The sequence below is a fragment of the Cornus florida genome, unplaced genomic scaffold (assembly GCF_030987335.1).
Source record: "Cornus florida cultivar Cherokee Brave unplaced genomic scaffold, ASM3098733v1 CherokeeBrave_3.0.0_Hap2_Chr10, whole genome shotgun sequence".
Classification (NCBI taxonomy): Eukaryota; Viridiplantae; Streptophyta; class Magnoliopsida; order Cornales; family Cornaceae; genus Cornus; species Cornus florida.
Genome location: NW_026775580.1, coordinates 46,284,202 through 46,302,537, shown reverse-complemented (window position 1 = coordinate 46,302,537; position 18,336 = coordinate 46,284,202). Strand labels below are relative to the sequence as shown.

The 18,336-nt window shown below is 33.5% G+C and overlaps 1 protein-coding gene and 1 long non-coding RNA gene across 3 annotated transcripts; one reads left to right on the top strand and one right to left on the bottom strand.

The window, feature by feature from the left end:
* The first annotated feature begins 293 nt into the window (after nucleotides 1–293).
* Nucleotides 294–3,553, top strand: LOC132279120 (abscisic acid 8'-hydroxylase CYP707A1-like). The gene is made up of 9 exons (XM_059781049.1): nucleotides 294–585; nucleotides 703–1,024; nucleotides 1,260–1,409; nucleotides 1,511–1,759; nucleotides 1,839–1,928; nucleotides 2,213–2,291; nucleotides 2,430–2,536; nucleotides 2,664–2,782; nucleotides 3,248–3,553. Exons 1-9 carry the CDS (start codon nucleotides 389–391, stop codon nucleotides 3,345–3,347), a joined length of 1,413 nt encoding a protein of 470 aa, XP_059637032.1. The 5' UTR covers nucleotides 294–388; the 3' UTR covers nucleotides 3,348–3,553.
* Nucleotides 3,554–5,639: 2,086 nt separating this feature from the next.
* LOC132279230 (uncharacterized) lies at nucleotides 5,640–8,824 on the bottom strand. Of its 2 annotated transcripts, none has more exons than XR_009471267.1 (3): nucleotides 8,664–8,824; nucleotides 7,118–7,251; nucleotides 5,640–5,961 (listed from the first exon to the last, which is right to left on the bottom strand). It is a non-coding gene; the product is annotated as an uncharacterized LOC132279230 (long non-coding RNA). The 2 variants fall into 2 exon arrangements; XR_009471266.1 differs by having other exon boundaries at nucleotides 7,118–7,246.
* Nucleotides 8,825–18,336: the final 9,512 nt, after the last annotated feature.

The window sequence follows — 18,336 nt, the reverse complement described above, 5'->3', positions numbered from 1 at the left end:
AAACATATCTATTTAATTCATTATCCAATGTAAAGATTCATTAAACTTCTTATTAGTACGAGAAATGTTTAAACTTCATTAGGTCCAGGGGTATTAAAATATTTTTCTTTATTTTTCTTTATTTGGAAAGACAGATCATACCATCTAGGCTAATACCCATGTATTTATGGAAGTTACCATAAAAACCAAGTACCAAAATCTTGTCACTCTTTTTGTCTTTTTGCTCCATCCAGACCTTTCTCCCTCTATATAAACCACTGCCTTCTTCCTTTCTCAATAACTCAAAACAATAGCAAATATCCTGCATTGTACTTCAATACAAGCTACCTCATTTGCTCATATATATATATATAGAGAGAGAGAGAGAGAGAGGGAAAGAGTGAAAAAGATGAAGGTTGGAATCCTTATATATGTTCTCTTCCTTGTTGCTCTATTCTTGTACGTCTCCTTAAGAAGAAAGAAGAGAGAACCCCATAAAAAGTCTTATAAGCTTCCTCCAGGTTCAATGGGGTTCCCTTATATAGGAGAGACCCTTCAACTCTACTCTCAAGACCCTAATGTCTTCTTTGCTACCAAACAGAGAAGGTTCCCTATCTCTTTATATGTTGTTTTACTTTCTTACCTCCTAAATATATCTAATTTCTATTGATTGTTACAATTTTTTAGTACATGAATTTGAATGTGGTAGACATGGTTGTTCAGGTACGGCGAAATCTTCAAGACCCACATACTTGGTTGTCCTAGTGTCATGTTGGCTAGCCCTGAGGCTGCTCGGTTCGTGTTGGTGACTCAGGCTCACTTGTTCAAGCCCACGTACCCGAAAAGCAAGGAAAACTTGATTGGTCCATCGGCACTCTTTTTCCACCAAGGAGACTACCATATTCGCCTGAGGAAACTGGTTCAGAGCTCATTGTCCCCAGAGGCCATTCGCAACGTAGTGGCTGATATCGAGGCCATAGCAGTCTCTGCCATGAGCTCGTGGGGCGGTGGTCACATCGTGAACACATTCAATGAGATGAAGAAGGTTTGGTTTCAATCAATGTTGTTTGTTCAAATAGTCAGATCAGACTTCTTTTGTGGTTTTTATGTTAAGAGCTACAAATAGTTAGTCAGTGACATGGTTGTTTCTTAGACAGGTCAAACATATTACAGAACTGTCTTCTTATCTCATTTTACCAATTGGGGTCTCTCAAAATTTTGTTAAATTCATAGATTTCTAGTAGAATTCTCAACATTGTGTCCTTGTTGTGTCCTTTCAGTTCTCTTTTGAAGTTGGTATACTGGCTATATTTGGCCAGTTGGAGGCTCACTACAGAGAAGAGCTTAAGAAGAACTACAGCATATTAGATACAGGGTACAATTCTTTTACTACAAACATACCAGGAACTCCATACAAAAAGGCCTTATTGGTAAGAAAAGTGTTATATATGTCATTACTAGTTTGACTTAGCTTATAGATTATAAAAGGCTTTAAATTTACCTTTTTTCTTATTGCTGATTAATCTAAAAGGCAAGGAAGAGGCTAAGTAAGATTCTGCGTGAGATCATCCGTGAGAAGAAGGAAAAGAGGTTATTTGATAAGGACCTGTTGGGATGTTTCTTGAACTCCAAAGATGACAAGGGTGCAATCTTAACCGAAAACCAAATCGCTGACAACATCATCGGAGTGCTCTTTGCAGCTCAGGACACCACAGCCAGTGTCATGACATGGATTCTCAAATACCTCCATGACAACTCCAAACTTCTGGAGGCTGTAAAGGTAAAGATCCATAAAGACTCTTATCTTGTTCCGAGAGACATTTCGATCATAACCATTAATGTTGAAACTGTCTTCGCAGACTGAGCAGAATGCAATCTACCAACTAAATGATGGAGGTAAGCGTCCATTGACTTGGACTCAGACAAGAAACATGCCGGTTACATACAAGGTAACACTGTTTATCGCTAGACTCATTGTTTGCCTTTTTGCATGGAAGCTAGGATTTGGGAGTACTAATATGTATATATATATATTTTGTAATTTTGTATTATGATTATTATTACTACGGCTACTATTAGAGCTCGGATTAGGATCCAATGTCACGCTAACAGTCCTATCTTAATTCTTGGGGTTATAGATTGTATCGACCATAGCAGTAAAATCTGTTTTTATCATGTAACTATTGTGTGCTTTGCCTAAGTGGCTAACTTTGGACAACTATGGAGATTTCAGGTTGTATTGGAGAGCTTGAGAATGGCAAGCATTATATCTTTCACTTACAGAGAGGCAGTGGCTGATGTAGAATACAAGGGTAAGATTACTGAAATCTCCTCATTGCTTTAGGGGGGATGGTAAAAAAATTACCACCAAATTGGACCTTTTTATTTTTTTTGGTAAGAATTTTTGTCTCTTGTAATATAATCTTTATTGAAAGTTTAATTTGGGACAGGGTACCTAATACCAAAAGGTTGGAAGGTCATGCCTTTATTCAGGAATATTCATCACAATCCAGAATTCTTTACTGATCCTCAAAAATTCAATCCTTCCAGATTTGAGGTATGATTTCAAAGGATGCTTTTACCTTTTCTGGACTTTTGCGAAAGGTTAAGGTTATTTATTTATTTATTTATTTTTATTTTCTAAGTTTTGTATTATTTTCAAATATTTTTGACATGTTATGTAGGTCGCACCGAAACCCTATACATTTATGCCATTTGGCAGTGGAGTACATGCGTGTCCCGGTAATGAGCTTGCCAAGCTGGAGATGCTCATTCTGACCCACCACCTGGTCACCAAGTTCAGGTATTATTTCAAAACTTGTATGATCAATGACAGAAACAGTATGTTGCAATGTCTGCCCCACAAAACACATACATACACACCCCCTAAATGGTCCCCCAAGAAAGATTTGCCCGTCACAATGACACTACTAAATCCTAACTATTCCAGAAATTTTCTGTCACAAGAAATATGGATTGCATTTTCAACATAAAATATCATGGCATGAAATCTTACTTATCAATAAGATAACAAGATAATAAATGGAAAGACACTGCTTCATAATAAAAGTAAGAGTAATAATATAGAGTTGGAGAGTCAGACATATCCAACTAAAATTATGTGAGTAAGGGATGACGTCATGATGACATCATCATTTCGTATAACGTCATGATGATGTCATCCCTGACTTTCGGACTACTTAGCATTATATTCTAAATGTATTTGACAATGGCATTTTGTTTTGGTGGTTGATGACTGTGATTGCAGGTGGGAAGTGGTAGGATGTCAAACTGGGATTCAATATCACCCCTTCCTAGTCCCTCTTCATGGACTCCCAACCAGATTTTGGAAAGAATCTACCACCTAAAGGCAGCATGGATATATGTAATAGCATAAATCCATTCCTTCCCTCCAAAATCATCTAGGGATTGAAGAAGATGCCACCTTTTCCCTCTACATTATGTTCCTCATCTTCATTCAAGAATTTTACTATGTGTGCCTTTACAGCTAGCAATTTGTATCTTCTATTTTGGTGAATTAGAATCAGAAGAAATTTTAATGGAACAAAGAAAAGCAACGTGTTGATGTTGACCCAATGAATCATACTTTAAATCTTGGATGGTCTTGGTTATTGCCATGTGTCTTCTTCAAAATGGTCATGTGTCAGAGAAGAGCGACACGTCGTGTTAGTGTGATTGGCTAAGTGAAAAAAAGAAGAAGAAAAAAGTGGTTCACTCAGCTGGAAGGCACCCTCTAAAGGATACAATGCTTTGTTGACTATTATATGGAACCACTTTCTTTGTAGACACAACCAAGATGAATCAAAATCTTCTCTCATACACACTGCCGTATCCTACGGTGCACATTTCACCACATTTACTACGAAATTTCACTAATGTAGTGATGAAATTTTCACCATTAAAGTGGTAAAATTTGAAGTAACAAACGATATCGTTTCGATAAGTAGGTGGTATAGTGCTTTGAGCGCCATTAATTGAATTGTCACCGCAAAGTACTTTGTCCTAGAGAGAATTTAAGTCCCTACCAAATGTGGCAGCTAGAGCTTGGTAGGCTGGCAGCCGTAGGACTTTTCCATGTTCTCCAGTGGCTCACTTGATGATATTTCTAAGGCCCCATTTTCCTACAAATGACGAAGTGATTTGAAAAATCCGGAGAATTCCAAGTCTTCTCCGAATTCCTCGGTTGCTAATTTCAAAAGCATTATAGTTGATAATTCCAAGTAGAATGATTTCAGACCAGCCATGATCTTGGAAAAACAATTCTAGTAATTTTGAGCCAAAAAATTAGTGACTTCTAGAAGTGCATTCATAGCCACAATATTCGTGTTTCATTTTCTTTACATGCTACTTTGATGCATGAAAGCATCCTTGACCAAATATAATGTGATCTAAAAACCTTAGCAAAGACTTCTACAAATATCCTATCTTCTTAAAAACATATAGAAATTATTGATGAACAGAATATCTAAAAGGTATTCTATTTGCATAAAACCAGAGGATCAATGAACAGAATAACCTTCACCCAATTTTCCTATAAATGCACTTGTTAGTAAAGGGCTCCAAAATATATTGATAGTAAACCGAACAATTGTTTGCAGAGAAAATAAACTAATAAAGTTGAACTGCGGAGAAAATAAACCAACATAGTTGAATTTCACATTTGCATACATCAAATTATGTAGAGATAAGAATAACCATCAACTCCGTGCTGAAAAAAGGGATATTCCAAGGGCTTTTCATCTTTTAAGCTAACCATAAATTCCTTATCCCCCGACCATAGTGATGAACCAAGCTAATTTTGGCTTACACATTCCAGGATGTAAACTTCATTTTTGTACTAAGTGGAGGGAGAGTAATTACATTTCTGAGGGATGTTAAGAAAAAAGTCCTTACAAAAATCAGAAAAAGAATGGTTTTAATGAACCTTAGCAGCACAATGAGATGTGTTCCTATGGAAGAGATTTTCCTTGATACCTATTGTAATTCCTGAAATTTTCCTTCATTAGAAGATTGGACAAACTACTATTTCCAAATACATGCCCAACATGAAAGTGCTGTTATGAAACCAGGATCGATTTTCATTGATACCTAACATGATGCATAATAAAAACCTTTTAACTGTAGAATGGCCTCAGAATCCTTAGAAAAAACTAACGAAGATGGTGTCTTTCTACAGAAATATCTAGTTCAAGAAAGGGTTCAAAAAATATTAATCTTAGATAACAAACTTAGCTGTATAGAATCAAGATGAATTATTGTCCACATTCATGAAAATTATATAGCAACAGCAGAATGTTTTATTCCTTTTGAGGATATCACCAAAACTCTTGTTTTCCAATTAAAATGCCTCACAAAGATGAAAATCACCTCCCTGTAAAGATGAAAGACAATGGTTTCTGAAAAATGTTCCTAAAAGTAAATACAGTCTTCATAAGAACTGTCAAAATGATTTCATTCCCATGAGAGGTTAATATTTCCCTGGATTTCATGCTATTCTTCCCACTGTAAGATTACGGTAGACCGTAGACTAAACAAAGTCGCTAGTTAACTAAATAACTTGTGGTTCAGAACTACAATTAGATTCGATTAGATCTATCTTGACATGAAAAAAGACAAAATAAACAGCAGCACGAGGAGCAATGATTTGTTATTATTACAGCAATAAACAACATACTGTGCATGTCACAGGAAATATTATTATATTCCTTTCTGGCAAAGAGAGAATTCTTTGGTATAATGTCACGTATATGCAATGTCAAAAAGTACTTAATATCTCATTCACTAGTATCAAGTATTCAATGATTTAAGGAAAGCAAGGTTCAAGGACATAACCAGATAAGCTTAAACATCTTGAGAAGTAGGAGATGTGTGTTCAAGAATAGCTGCGATAATCCTCTCGCCTCTGGTTGGGAATGCTTCCAATAGAGTCCCATCTTTATAGAAGTGGAAGAACAGCACAGCCTAATCAATTCACGATCACCTCAATTTCAGTGGAGAACTATGTACGAGACTTAAAGAACAACAAAACTTTAGTGAAATATTCGGTAGAATGGCCATAAGAAATTAAAATTTGCATCTTGGATGAGCATGCATATGAATGACACTGTCTCAATGAATCATTAAGCTCTTTGATCAAGACAATGATAATAATCAAGTTTTGAATGATCAGTCGTTAAAAACAAGAGAACATAACAAAGAATTGCACCAACAGAAAAAGTCCTCTTCTATTACCAACAGAATAAGTCCCTTGCATCAACCAGCACCAGCCTGTCTGCATGCTCTGATTTAAATTTTAGATAAATTCTAAAATTTAAATACAAAATTAATCAAATTACATATGTTTGGACATAATTTACAAATTTTAAAATTATTTCAAGGCACAATGCGAACATTCCTTGAAGCTTATGTTACTACCAAACCCAAACATGTCAATAAATGACCAATATCTTCAATTCCAAAACGAGATATGCAAAATGCCTATAAACACACTTAATAGTAAGATTTGATGTAAGTTACTAGAAGAGCAAATTAACTTGATTCTAAGCCATAAAGCAACCTCAGATTGTTTGCCATCTTCCTTAATTACCTAAAAATGTTAGAACAAAACAGGACCTTGTGTTCATTAAATTACAAAGTTTTAAAAAAATAACAAGTAATAACATACCCCCCAAAATTGTCGATTTGTCTTTCTTCTTCTTCTTCCTTTTTTCTTTTTCTTAATTTTTTTTTTCTTTTCCAGAGATCTCATGTAGAGTTTGAAGACAAAGACAAATGTGAACAGGTCACAAATCACCAGGTGAACTGTCAAACATATACATTAAGTATAACCAACCCCAACAGTTTATAACCCTCCAATCCAATGTGACTGGTCTCTGATGATTAAATCCCAAATTCATTTAGCCATTAGAATGAATGATTCAAGAAGAAATTGTGTGTGTGTGTGTGTGTTGGGGGAGTGGGAGGGGTTGAGGGATGCACAAAAGATGTGCAACTTCCCACAATTGCAAGCTGATCAATTAATTTTTATTCCAAAAAAACCTTTTATAAGTTGAGCCCACAAATTTGAAGTGAAGCGAACTCAAAGTAAAGTGAACAAAACAGCAGAAGGAATACTCACATTGCGCTTTAGGAAGATAACTGCAGCTTCTTAATCATTTTCACCGCATACTTCTTCCACATTTCCATTAGTCACACCTATGATTTTTGCATCTTTGAAATGTGTTGCTGGTTTTGATAAAGTCCAGACCTGCACTTTTGATAATAAAAATTTTTGCCTTCAAACAGCATGATTTAACAAGACTTCTATCTGAAAGCAAATTGGGAAATGTGGAACAATGCCAAGCTATCTTACCCAATTTTATCTCATTTTATCTAAAATATGCGTCACTCCAACCGTCTCATAATTTAATGTATTTCTCATTTTCTCATTTCTTCTCTTATCACACACTTATCTCAACAATCACATTGCAGTCAAACTAATTATATGAACATATCTTTTCTCACCACCCAACATTCTGTATCACTGAGTATACCTAGTCTAATAATTTTTTTTTTCAATATAATTTATCTTTCAAATTCATAGATCTACTTTGATCACACATATGCCAAAGCCCTTTACCTTTTAATCCCATCTTAGTCTTCCCCGATAATATTAAATAAATAAGAAAAAGTAGGTTCGTAATAAACCAACCATTTGGAAATACACTTTGGATTCATTGATTTCAACTGTCATATAATTCGAAAACAACTACAGTTAGCGCTATGTTTGGGAGCACCAAATCGGCTCTTTGAATTCGGAATTGGAAAAAATTTAGTTACAAGTTTATAAACTATATATATATTTTTTTTCCAATTCCAAGACACCGATTTAGTGCTTTCAAATGCAACATTTAAAAATTTGCAAACTATGGTAAAACTATTGCTCCTCATTTTCATCCCCTACAGTGCATTAAAGGCTGAGAGGTATATATATATATATATATATATATATATATATATATTATTGATCCATCAACTAGCATTTCTCAATGTAGCAATGATAATGATCATTCAGACTCAAATTGCATATATATAACCTAAAAGATATATCTAGAACTGCACCCAAATGAGACAAGCAGTACTCATCATAATCACAAAAACCTATTCTGCAAGAGAATTCCAAATGCTCATCTCTTGCTTACTCTTGTACCAATTTCGACGCTTCATTTGGGAAATTATAAAAAAACAAATAACTATAAACACATGGAGGGTAACTATATCAGACCGTTGTTCAATCAGAAAAATTCACACCCACAATTGTAAAAACTGGTAACGACCCAAACACCAACATGTTCATGCACCAATCTTAGTATATATAACAGAGAAGTGTGTTACAATTGAATACCATTTTCATGCAATTTTTGCTGTAAAAAGAAAATCTACAGACATTAAACCAGAATACAACAGGATTTTAAATCCAGTTACATGCAATTTTTTGCTGTAACAGATTTCATTATACTCAATAAAACAAAATTGACATCTGTTAATGACTGTTTAATGAGTAAGGTTGATAAATTGAGTCGAATTAAGGTAAACAGTCAAGATATTAATGAAGAGTGAGAGGAAAAACCCAAGAAAAAAAGAGTAAAAAAAAAATGAAAAAGAGAGTAAAAAAAGATAGTTACCGATTATGTTCCTCGAAGTATATCCCCGCGCGCAATATCTGACAGTTGTATTTCATTCACTCTTCCGAAATTTTTTTTGTTAAACAAGCTCAGCAACCCATGAATGTAGCCTCGATTGCAGTTTTAAGTTTGTATGTAAGAAAAAAAAGTGGTAGTTTATCTTTAACACCCCTAAATTGAACAAATATCCCGTTAAAATATCTTTAAAAAATTACTATTATTTAAGTTCAAAATAATTTATTTATTTATTTTTTTTTGTCAATGATACAGTTAAAAATTAAAAAACAAAGATAAATTTACTTTTAATTTTTTAATACTTTTAATTTCAAAATATCATCAATTCAAAATAACTATTTTACCATCATTCATTCCTCTAACCTATCCATTTCCCTCTCTCTCTCTCTCTCTCTCTCTCTCCCTCCCCCCTAAGTAACAAGATACGTAAGTGATTGGTTTGGGTGTGACCACCACCATGATGATGGGTTTAGGTCTGACCACCACCATGGCCTCCTATTCCGCCGCTGTAACGTACCCTCACCCTACTCTCTCTGCATTGTTCTAAGAAAAATCTTATTTATTTGTTTATTTATTTTTCAAGATATGTAAGGGTTTTATTTTATTTATTTATTTTTTTTTATCTCTCTCCCTCCCTCTCCTTTATGTTATGTGTTAAAAATGCATGTTTTTGTGCACGGTGTGTGTATAGGTCAAGTGTAGAAAACACTCCTAATGTATATTTTTACTACAAACACTCATATGATTTTAAAATTGTACAGAAACACCCATCAATCATGAATCTAACATAAAGTAATGATATAATACCCGTTTTGTCTTTTTTCTCTTTAAAAAATGTCCAAGAGAGTATGTATGCTAATGATCTCATAGTATAAGGGTGTTATGTGCACATTAACTATATTTAATCCATTTTTAAGAATTTTCTCTCATCTTTAAAAAAAAAAAAACCTGCTCTATATATTTCCGCTAATAGTGTATTATCTCTCTTTAAAAATAAAAAAAAAAAATTTTTGTCACAATTATCAGATTAATGTAAAATATATCATATGGAATGAAAATTTCCGCTCCTTTTATATCATATACCACACAACAACATCGAGAGGTTCTCCACCCATGAAAGAGGCAAAAACTTGTATTTGTTGCTGCACGTTTTTTTCATTATTATTAAATGTATAAGGTATTTTAAATCATTAACTAATTAATAAAATATTAAAATAAAATACCAATAACTAATTTAGTTAAATATTAATTACTAATTTAGTTGAGTTTTACCAATTACTGATTTAGTTAAATACCAAATATATACCTGTGGACTGAGGAGGCATGTTGTTGGACTACCCTTATAATGTAGAGAAAAAAATTAGAAAGATCAGACATGTAATGAATTAAATACAGAGAAAGAGAGATTACAAGGTTCTCATGTATAGGATAACAGAGAGATTAGAAAGCTAAAGAGATATAGAGAGAGAGATCAAAAGAGAATCAGAAGGGTAAGATAGTGTCCCCGCGGCCAACTGAGAGGGAACTTGCCGCGACTCTCATAATTCTCAAGAAAGAGAAAGAAGTGAAGCAGAGTAACCTAAGTAAACACACACACACACACACACACACACACACCCCTTATATAAAGATAATAAAGGTATAATGTGTAAATTATTACACCGTATAAAGATAGTAAAGGTAAAATGTGTAAATTATTACGACTATATTTATATGTCTCTATATGTACTAAGTAAATTTGAAAGTGTGATACATGTGATTAGAAGCATAACAAAAAATTACATACACCATAACAATCAATCTTCTTTGAGATCGAGAGGTTGTCTGCCCATGAAAGATGCAAAAACTTGCGTCTGTTGCTCCACGTTCTTTTAATTATTATTATATGTACAAGGTTTTTCAAATCATTGACTTACAAATTAAATAATTAAATAAAATATTAACTAAAATAAAATACGAATTACTAATTTAGTTAAACACTAATTACTAATTTAGTTGAGTTTTTTACCAATAGATTTGGTTAAATACCAAATATATAAATATATACCTGAGGACTGTGGAGGCATATCGTTGGATGATCCTTTTAAAGTTGAGAAAAAAATTAGAGAGATCAGGTAATGAAATTGTAATGACTCGAATTCAGTGGATCCGAGTCGTCAATGGGCGGTGATCCGATCTGGATCCTTACCCGAACATGAGAACGTACATTTCTTACTAAGGATGGACGAGGAGTTAACTCTAAATGAGCCAAATGGAGTTCATTCTAATCACATTAATCAACTAATCTCATTTTACATGTTTCTAATGGCCATAGCTATAATTTCCCACAATTACCCACTCTCGGTTTGAAGAATTTTTTAACCCTACTTCACTAAAATAGATATCACTTTCAGTGTAATTGAAATTTTAGACTCAAGAATGACCTAATTTGGATTGAAGAGCAAATTATGGCCGTTTGAAATCTCGGCTGGAAAAAAATAAAAAATGTGCTGTGAACACGATGGGATTGATCCTAGGTGGGCTGGGATCGATCCCAGCTGGTCATAATATACATTTTCTGGTGACTAGTGATGGGATCGATCCCAGTGGTGAAGAGATTGATCGTAGAAACCCATAATATGGTTTCTTTGCTCGTTTGGGTCATTTATGCTTTTAAATGAGGAAATGGTCACTTGTAACACATGGTACCTATCCCAACTCATATAATTACGTGGTAAAAATGCTAATAATCATTCACCTGATTCATATAGTCAAATTAAATTATAATACACACAAAAATAGACCTAAGCTTATTAGTTACATTCTCATTTACAAAACAAAATATGTAAAAGATCATTACATGTAGGTCAAGTACACTTGTACATCAAAAGAATATGGATACAAGTTTGAAAACTACAAAGTACAAAGTTACATCAAAACACGAAATAGAAGGTCTCCATGGAATGGTGTCCATCCTGCATAAGTCTTGTACAAAAGGGAAATCAATTCAAGGGAAGCTACATCAACATCTATGCTTATGGGAGTGCGTCTTCCACTATCTCTTTCCCATGTCCTGAAAATGATAAATAAGGGATGAGTACAATGGCTGAATAGGAAATACCTAAGGCATGTGTAACGACCCGAACCCGTGGGTCCGAATCGTTAACCGGGTCCTTACCCGAACCCGAGGACATACTAGGGGTAAAACGGTCATTTTACAATATGAGAGGGTAATCTGCCTTTAAACTAGTTAAATGAAGTTAAGTGAATAGAGCTGATAAAACTGTGAAGGGCAAAAAGCCCACTGGAGAACTTGAACCTGATCCCCATATTTGGAACAGGTTCCAAATGGGCAGAATGCCCAAATGTGAATTTTGAACCTGATCCCAATATTTGGAATAGGTTCCAAATGGGCAGAATGCTCAAACTTGAATCAAAATACCCTTTGAACCTGTTCCCTGAAAGCTGAACAGGTACCAAAAGTCCAGAACCTTGAAATTTGCCCAGAAAAGCCTAAATTTAAGCACTTGTGTACATGGGTACTCCCTTGGTCCCTTGATGACTTTATTTAAAGTCTAATCCCAATCCCAAACATGTAATTGACAATGTATGAAATATAATTAAACTCTTGTACATTCAAATAATCCGAATACAAGTCCAATACATCATTTAAAGGCCGAATTACACAAAATCTCATTTTATACAATTTCAAATGAATCAAATACAATAAATGAGGCCTCCATGGCCAAAGCTACATAATTTTAATAAAAATGAATTACAATCCTAGCTACATCAATATCCATGGATGCCTATCATTCACCGGCTCATCTCCGAGTCCCTGAAAAATGTTAATAATAATAGGGTGAGCTCAACAGCTCAGTAGAGAAAAGTTTACATTACATTCCTAAAAATTTAGTGAACCACAACCAAAGAAGAGGAGAATAAGAAGAAGGGATCATAGGAATGTCAACCATAACATCAAACATTAAATTCAATGAATTCATAAATCATTTCAACATATGAGATGCAATTGCCTTCCGCTTTCCTTCCAATCCAAATCTCATCAAACCTTTCACCACCATCATCTCACTTCTCAACCCAACTTACACCACAACTTCAATTCACTTCTCATCCTTCATTCCCACGTCATGAATTCAATTTCGCAAGCCTAATTTCCCCCATGAAAATACATGAAATTTATGCCATTAATCATCAAAATACCATTCATGAATTTAAATCAATATCATCACTTATGATATACAAAACATAAAACAACCATACAAGCTATACTTCGACATTTCAACATAAAAAATAGCATGTTATGCACAATTAGCATAAAAACACATTAGCTACATTTCAACCATATAAATCAACCATATATCAAGCTTGAAAACCACAACTCAAAACTCTACAAAACTAAGCATGTTACAAACAATAAGATTTCATGTAAGAATATACATAGAAGCTCACTAAAACCATAGAACTCATAATTTAAACTTCCCCTACCTCAAGATAGCAAACCAAACAAGGCCTTTGCAAGCCCCAAATTTTGAAATCCTTTTAAACCCTAGCACTATTGGCCTAAATTTGAAGCTCATGCCAAGCTCTCCAACTTCCCTCCTTCATCTCCTTCAAAATCTAACTCAAACCTTTCCAAAATCAAGATCAAATGGTGGAAGACATTTAGTGAATATAGATAGATATAGAGAGAGAAGAAAATGGTTAGAGAGAAAGAGCATAGTGCCGAAAATGGTGGAGGAGGAAAAGTGATGGTAAGATAAAAATCTCAACTTTTGGTCATTGGCTTGCTATGTGTCAACTTTTGGTTCATTTCAAATTTTGTGCAAAGTTATAACTTGCCCTCCTTCAAACCATACATTGCCTCATTTGTCCCATAAATATCAACCTCTAACATATAGATATAGATGTATACATATATGTGAGAAAAGTGCATTATGCCCCTTTCTTAAAATGACAAAACTGGGAGAAGTTCCCGAGTCTGGAAATCGTCCTGACTTCTGAAAATTCTAAAAATAATACCATCACTTCTAATTGACTTAAAATGATTAAAAATACACTTCTAAAACCCTTAACTCAAAAAAATTGACCAAAACACCCCTCGGGGCCCGCTTGGCGCTCAAAACGAGGTAAGAATTAAAATAATCCAGAAAAATCAAATAAATTCCAGAAATTAGAAAATAGGAAAAATCGGTATCATTACAACACGGCTCCTAAAGCCAATGTAATACCCCTGATTTTCAGAGCATTTATTTATTTTTATTGCATTTAATTTAATTATTCGGCCATTTAATTTAATTGTTTGGTTATTTGTTTGTGTAGATTAGTTAATTGTTTATTTGTTCTGTATTATTTAATTGATTATATGGTATTATGTGATTATTAGTTGTTGGTTGTTTAGTTAGTTAAATTGTTTAATTTAAATGTTTATATATTGAGTTAAATTGCTTTATTTTTGTTTTATTTTAAGTATGAATTGGGCTTGTAGTGGTTGGGCCAATTGAGTTGGTCTTAGACTATTTGGAAGAAGGCCTAGATGGTGTGGATCTTAGGCCTATGGTGATGATATATATATATATATATATATATATATATATATATATATATATATATGTTATTGTTATTATTATTTTTTTTTCTTTTTATTATTCAAACTTAAACCAGGATTAAGGTTTACTTGGGTAGTGTAGTTATATAACTCTATCTATATGTTACGTATGTTATTGTTATTATTATTATTTCTTCTTTTTATTTGTCAGATTTAAACTAGGATTAGGTTTTACCTGGGTAGTGTAGTTATACAACTATATATAGTATAGTTATAGTATAGTTATATGTTATGTGTAGTATAGTTATATGTTAGGGTTTTACATAACGTGTAATACCCCTAATTTTTAGAGCATTTAATTTATTAATTTAATTGCATTTTTAATTATTTTATGTGGCTCATTGTTCTTATTAAATGATTACGTGGCTATTTGATTTAATTTGGTTAATTAGATTATTTAAATTATTTAATGTGTTTTACTAGTTATTAATTGTTTATGTGCAAATTTATTGGGTTAGTTTATTTTTATTTAATTATGGATTGGGCTTGGAGTCGTTTGACCTAAAAGAGTGGGTTTGGACTAATTAGAGAAGGTCTAGATAGTTATATAGAATTATGGCCCATGGGAATGTGTATATATTAATATATATATATATATATATATATATGTGTGTGTGTGTGTGTGTGTGTGTGTTATATATAGATATATATCATGTGGTATTGTTTTAGTAAGCTATTACGTTTGGGGAATAATAATATTAATAGTAAAATTGTTATTATTATTATTTATTTATTTCTAGTTAGTCTTAGGTTAGGATTTGGGTGTTAGTATATATATAAATATGGGAGTTAGAAAAAGAGGGTTTTACATATATATGAGTTGCAAAAAAGGTAGAGATCTAGAGAGAGAAAGAGAGAGAGAGAGAGAGAAAGGAGGAACAAGAAGGTGATCGAAGGGCCACATAGTATGGATTCCTGATTTGTATTTGGGAGGATTATTGTTATTAGAGTATATTATTATTTATTGAAATTTATTTTTAGGATTTAATTATTATTTTAGTTTTCTTTTTAGCATTTTATTTATTCTTTTATTATCCTTTTGTATTTTGTGTTCGTTTATTGCCATATCCTGGGGTCTTTGAGTGTGGCCTCACCAACCCGTACTTGGAAATTCGAGATTATCACAGTTGGTATTAGAGTACTCTAGGTTCAATTGTCCCTAGGGTGTCTTTGTTTTGTGATTTCCACGTTGCGTTTCTTGATACTTAGAGCCTATAATAGGATTTGTTGTACTCTATCTACTGTCTGTTAGGACGAGCTGACGTCAATTATATTCCGTAGTTACAGAATGGTTAGCACTAGGAAGATGATGGGGTCTAAGGCGAAAGCGATAGAGACTTGAAGAAGTAAAAGAATACGTTATCAATTTCTTTGTCAGAAGGCAGAATTAGGGATCGAAGGTTAAGTTCTGGTTGACGCTACTTCAAAGTATAAGCCTAGGAATATTTTAAGTTTACATGATGGGTCACTGCATTTCGGAGCCAACACGACTTCAATTGTTCTCAAAGAGGAGAAAAGCAAAGAGGAGAATCCCAAAGAGTATCCTAATAGAGGAGTTTTCAGAATATCCAAGAAAGTGGGTACTGAATCTTGAAGATGAATAATCACGCAAAGATGATATTATTTGTTAGGAGTATAACAAATGATATTAAAATAATTGGTGTTGTTCAATCTACACATAGTTAAGCTTTATTTTCAAATCTAAAAGAGATATATGAGAAGTAATCTCCAAGAGTTTGGGGATCTAATGGAGTTCTTATTAGAACGAACCATTTTATTTTGTATCACATTCAAGAGAGCATTAGTATTATGTTGTGATGTTTCTATAATTTGCTTTATAATGCCACGTTAGACAATTTACATTCCTCGTATAAGGAGGCTTAAGGGTGAGCCCTTGGTATTTGGTTAGGTAAAAAGATTTACTTTTATCTATTTTTTAAAGGCTATTGATGTGTCTATTTATTTACCACTCGCAATAGGACGAATAACTTGTAGGATAGGGCCACTTAAAGGGTGTCGAACCTCAAGAACTATGGTGGATTATCAAGCCTTCAATTAATACTATTTTAATTTAGAAATAAAGATTGTTTGATGTGTTATGTGTCATTAACATAAATAAAATTAAACTAAATAAAGAAATGAGATCAGAGAGAGAAGATTTTAGGGATTGACTTTACTACGAACCTCACACTATTGTCAACTGTTCAACCTTGGGATTTCAACACTTATGTAATATGTGGAATTAAACTCAATAACATTCGTTTGATTCAGATTTAAAGAAAGATGTTTCATGAGTTTCAGTTAATAATATCCTATATTCTGTTGGCACGAATTATCTACCTACCTACTCCTGACTAATTTAGTAGTATAATTCATCTTCCCTAGGTATAGACTATGAAAACATTCATTCACGAAAAACATTTGAACACCATTGCATGATTTCTATTCTAATTTTTCGAGAAGCCTTTAGCCACCAATCTCGTACACTAAGAATAGGTTGAATATAATTTAAGAACAATTAAATCTAAGATAAGGTATTAATCATTCAAAAACTATTTACTTCATTAAAATCCCAATTGATCTAAATCAATTACTCAAATTCATGCAATCAAAATACATAAACAGTTAAATTCCCAAAGTATATAACAATCAAACCATAATATTCGGATTCGGGTTACATCAATGCCCTAAGAGGAGATTTAGCTACTCATGATGATGGAAGATGTCATCTGTGTTGTTGTGGACTTCATCATCATAGATTGCATTTCTTTTCTAAGGATCTTCACCTTTAATACTTCAGAAATAACTCAAAAACTCTAAAAGCCGCCACTAGATCTAGAATTTCTTGTAAGAAGAAAAGAGAACAAGAGCTTTTCTATGGCCTTGTGTATCATTTTATAAAAACAACTAACTTTTAACAAGGATTGGATAGGCTTTAGGTATTCTGGGGTCATTTTGGCTTATCTGGGATGAATTAGGACTTAATTAGAATTGATAAGCACTGAAAAATGCGTATTTAAACCCCTTAATCTTGAATGTTCTAGGACTTTATTCTATCTTATTTTCCCGTTTTAGTCTAATTTCATATTATTTCCCTTTTCAGGTACGTATCCCCAAAATAAGTTAATTCAGCTAAATTAGATCTTTAAAAGAAGTAATCTCAAGCCTAGTAGAAGAAAGGAGCAAAATGGAAGCAAAGTGGTGAATAAAGCCTTCTCTGATCGATCGAACCAAGTTACGATTGATCACACTGTGATCTTTCTAACCCTGCCATGATGGATCGAACTCCTTATCCTTATCATCAGGAAAGTTTCCTATTCGATCAATCCAACCTTTCCTTCGATCGATCGAACCTTTTGATCTTATCCTCACCTACCACTTTTGTCCTTTTCCTAAAATATCTCAGCCTTGCCTTATCCAAAAAGTGCGCCGCCATGGTTCGATTGATCCGAGCAACCATGTGATCGATCGAACTGCCTCAAATTGCATGAAAAGTTGATTTCAAGCCAAATTAAATATGTGCTCGTGGTGTAATCGTTTGGAGGTCCTTGGCATGAGGTCTAACCATTGGTTGTGACATTTGAGCTACCTATATAAGGAATTTGGCTAATTTTAGCAAAGAGGTTGGTTAGTCAGAGAAAGACTTGGCTAGAGATTAGAGAGAGAAACATACAATTTGAGAAAGTTCTTCTACTCATCTAGGGTTTCTATCAAGAACACAAGAAGAGGAGGATGAATTTTACCATGGAGATAGCTCTTGAGGGTTGGATGATAACATCAATGAGTGGCTGAACCATTCTCTTGGGGCTAGAGATAGCCTTAAGCATGCCTCCTAGACTTTGAAGTTTTGCAATTAATGGGGATTTGTGTTGTATTTTTTGCCTTGACATCTTATATATATAAATCTTAATTCTACAATGATTTGTATAGTTTAATACTTCCAATTGATCATTCAATTCTATCCATATGTCTATGTATGGTATAATGGATGTTCATGTGTTTATTTCTAGATTTTGTGACATTGATGCATGTCTATGTGTGTTGATATTATGA

Excerpts from the sequence above, each read along its gene's own strand:
- LOC132279120 (XM_059781049.1), top strand. The coding sequence starts at position 389 with ATGAAGGTTGGAATCCTTATATATGTTCTCTTCCTTGTTGCTCTATTC. Across the intron at positions 1,760-1,838 it reads AACTTCTGGAGGCTGTAAAG|ACTGAGCAGAATGCAATCTA; the intron begins GTAAAGATCCAT and ends CTGTCTTCGCAG. Across the intron at positions 2,292-2,429 it reads GGCTGATGTAGAATACAAGG|GGTACCTAATACCAAAAGGT; the intron begins GTAAGATTACTG and ends AATTTGGGACAG.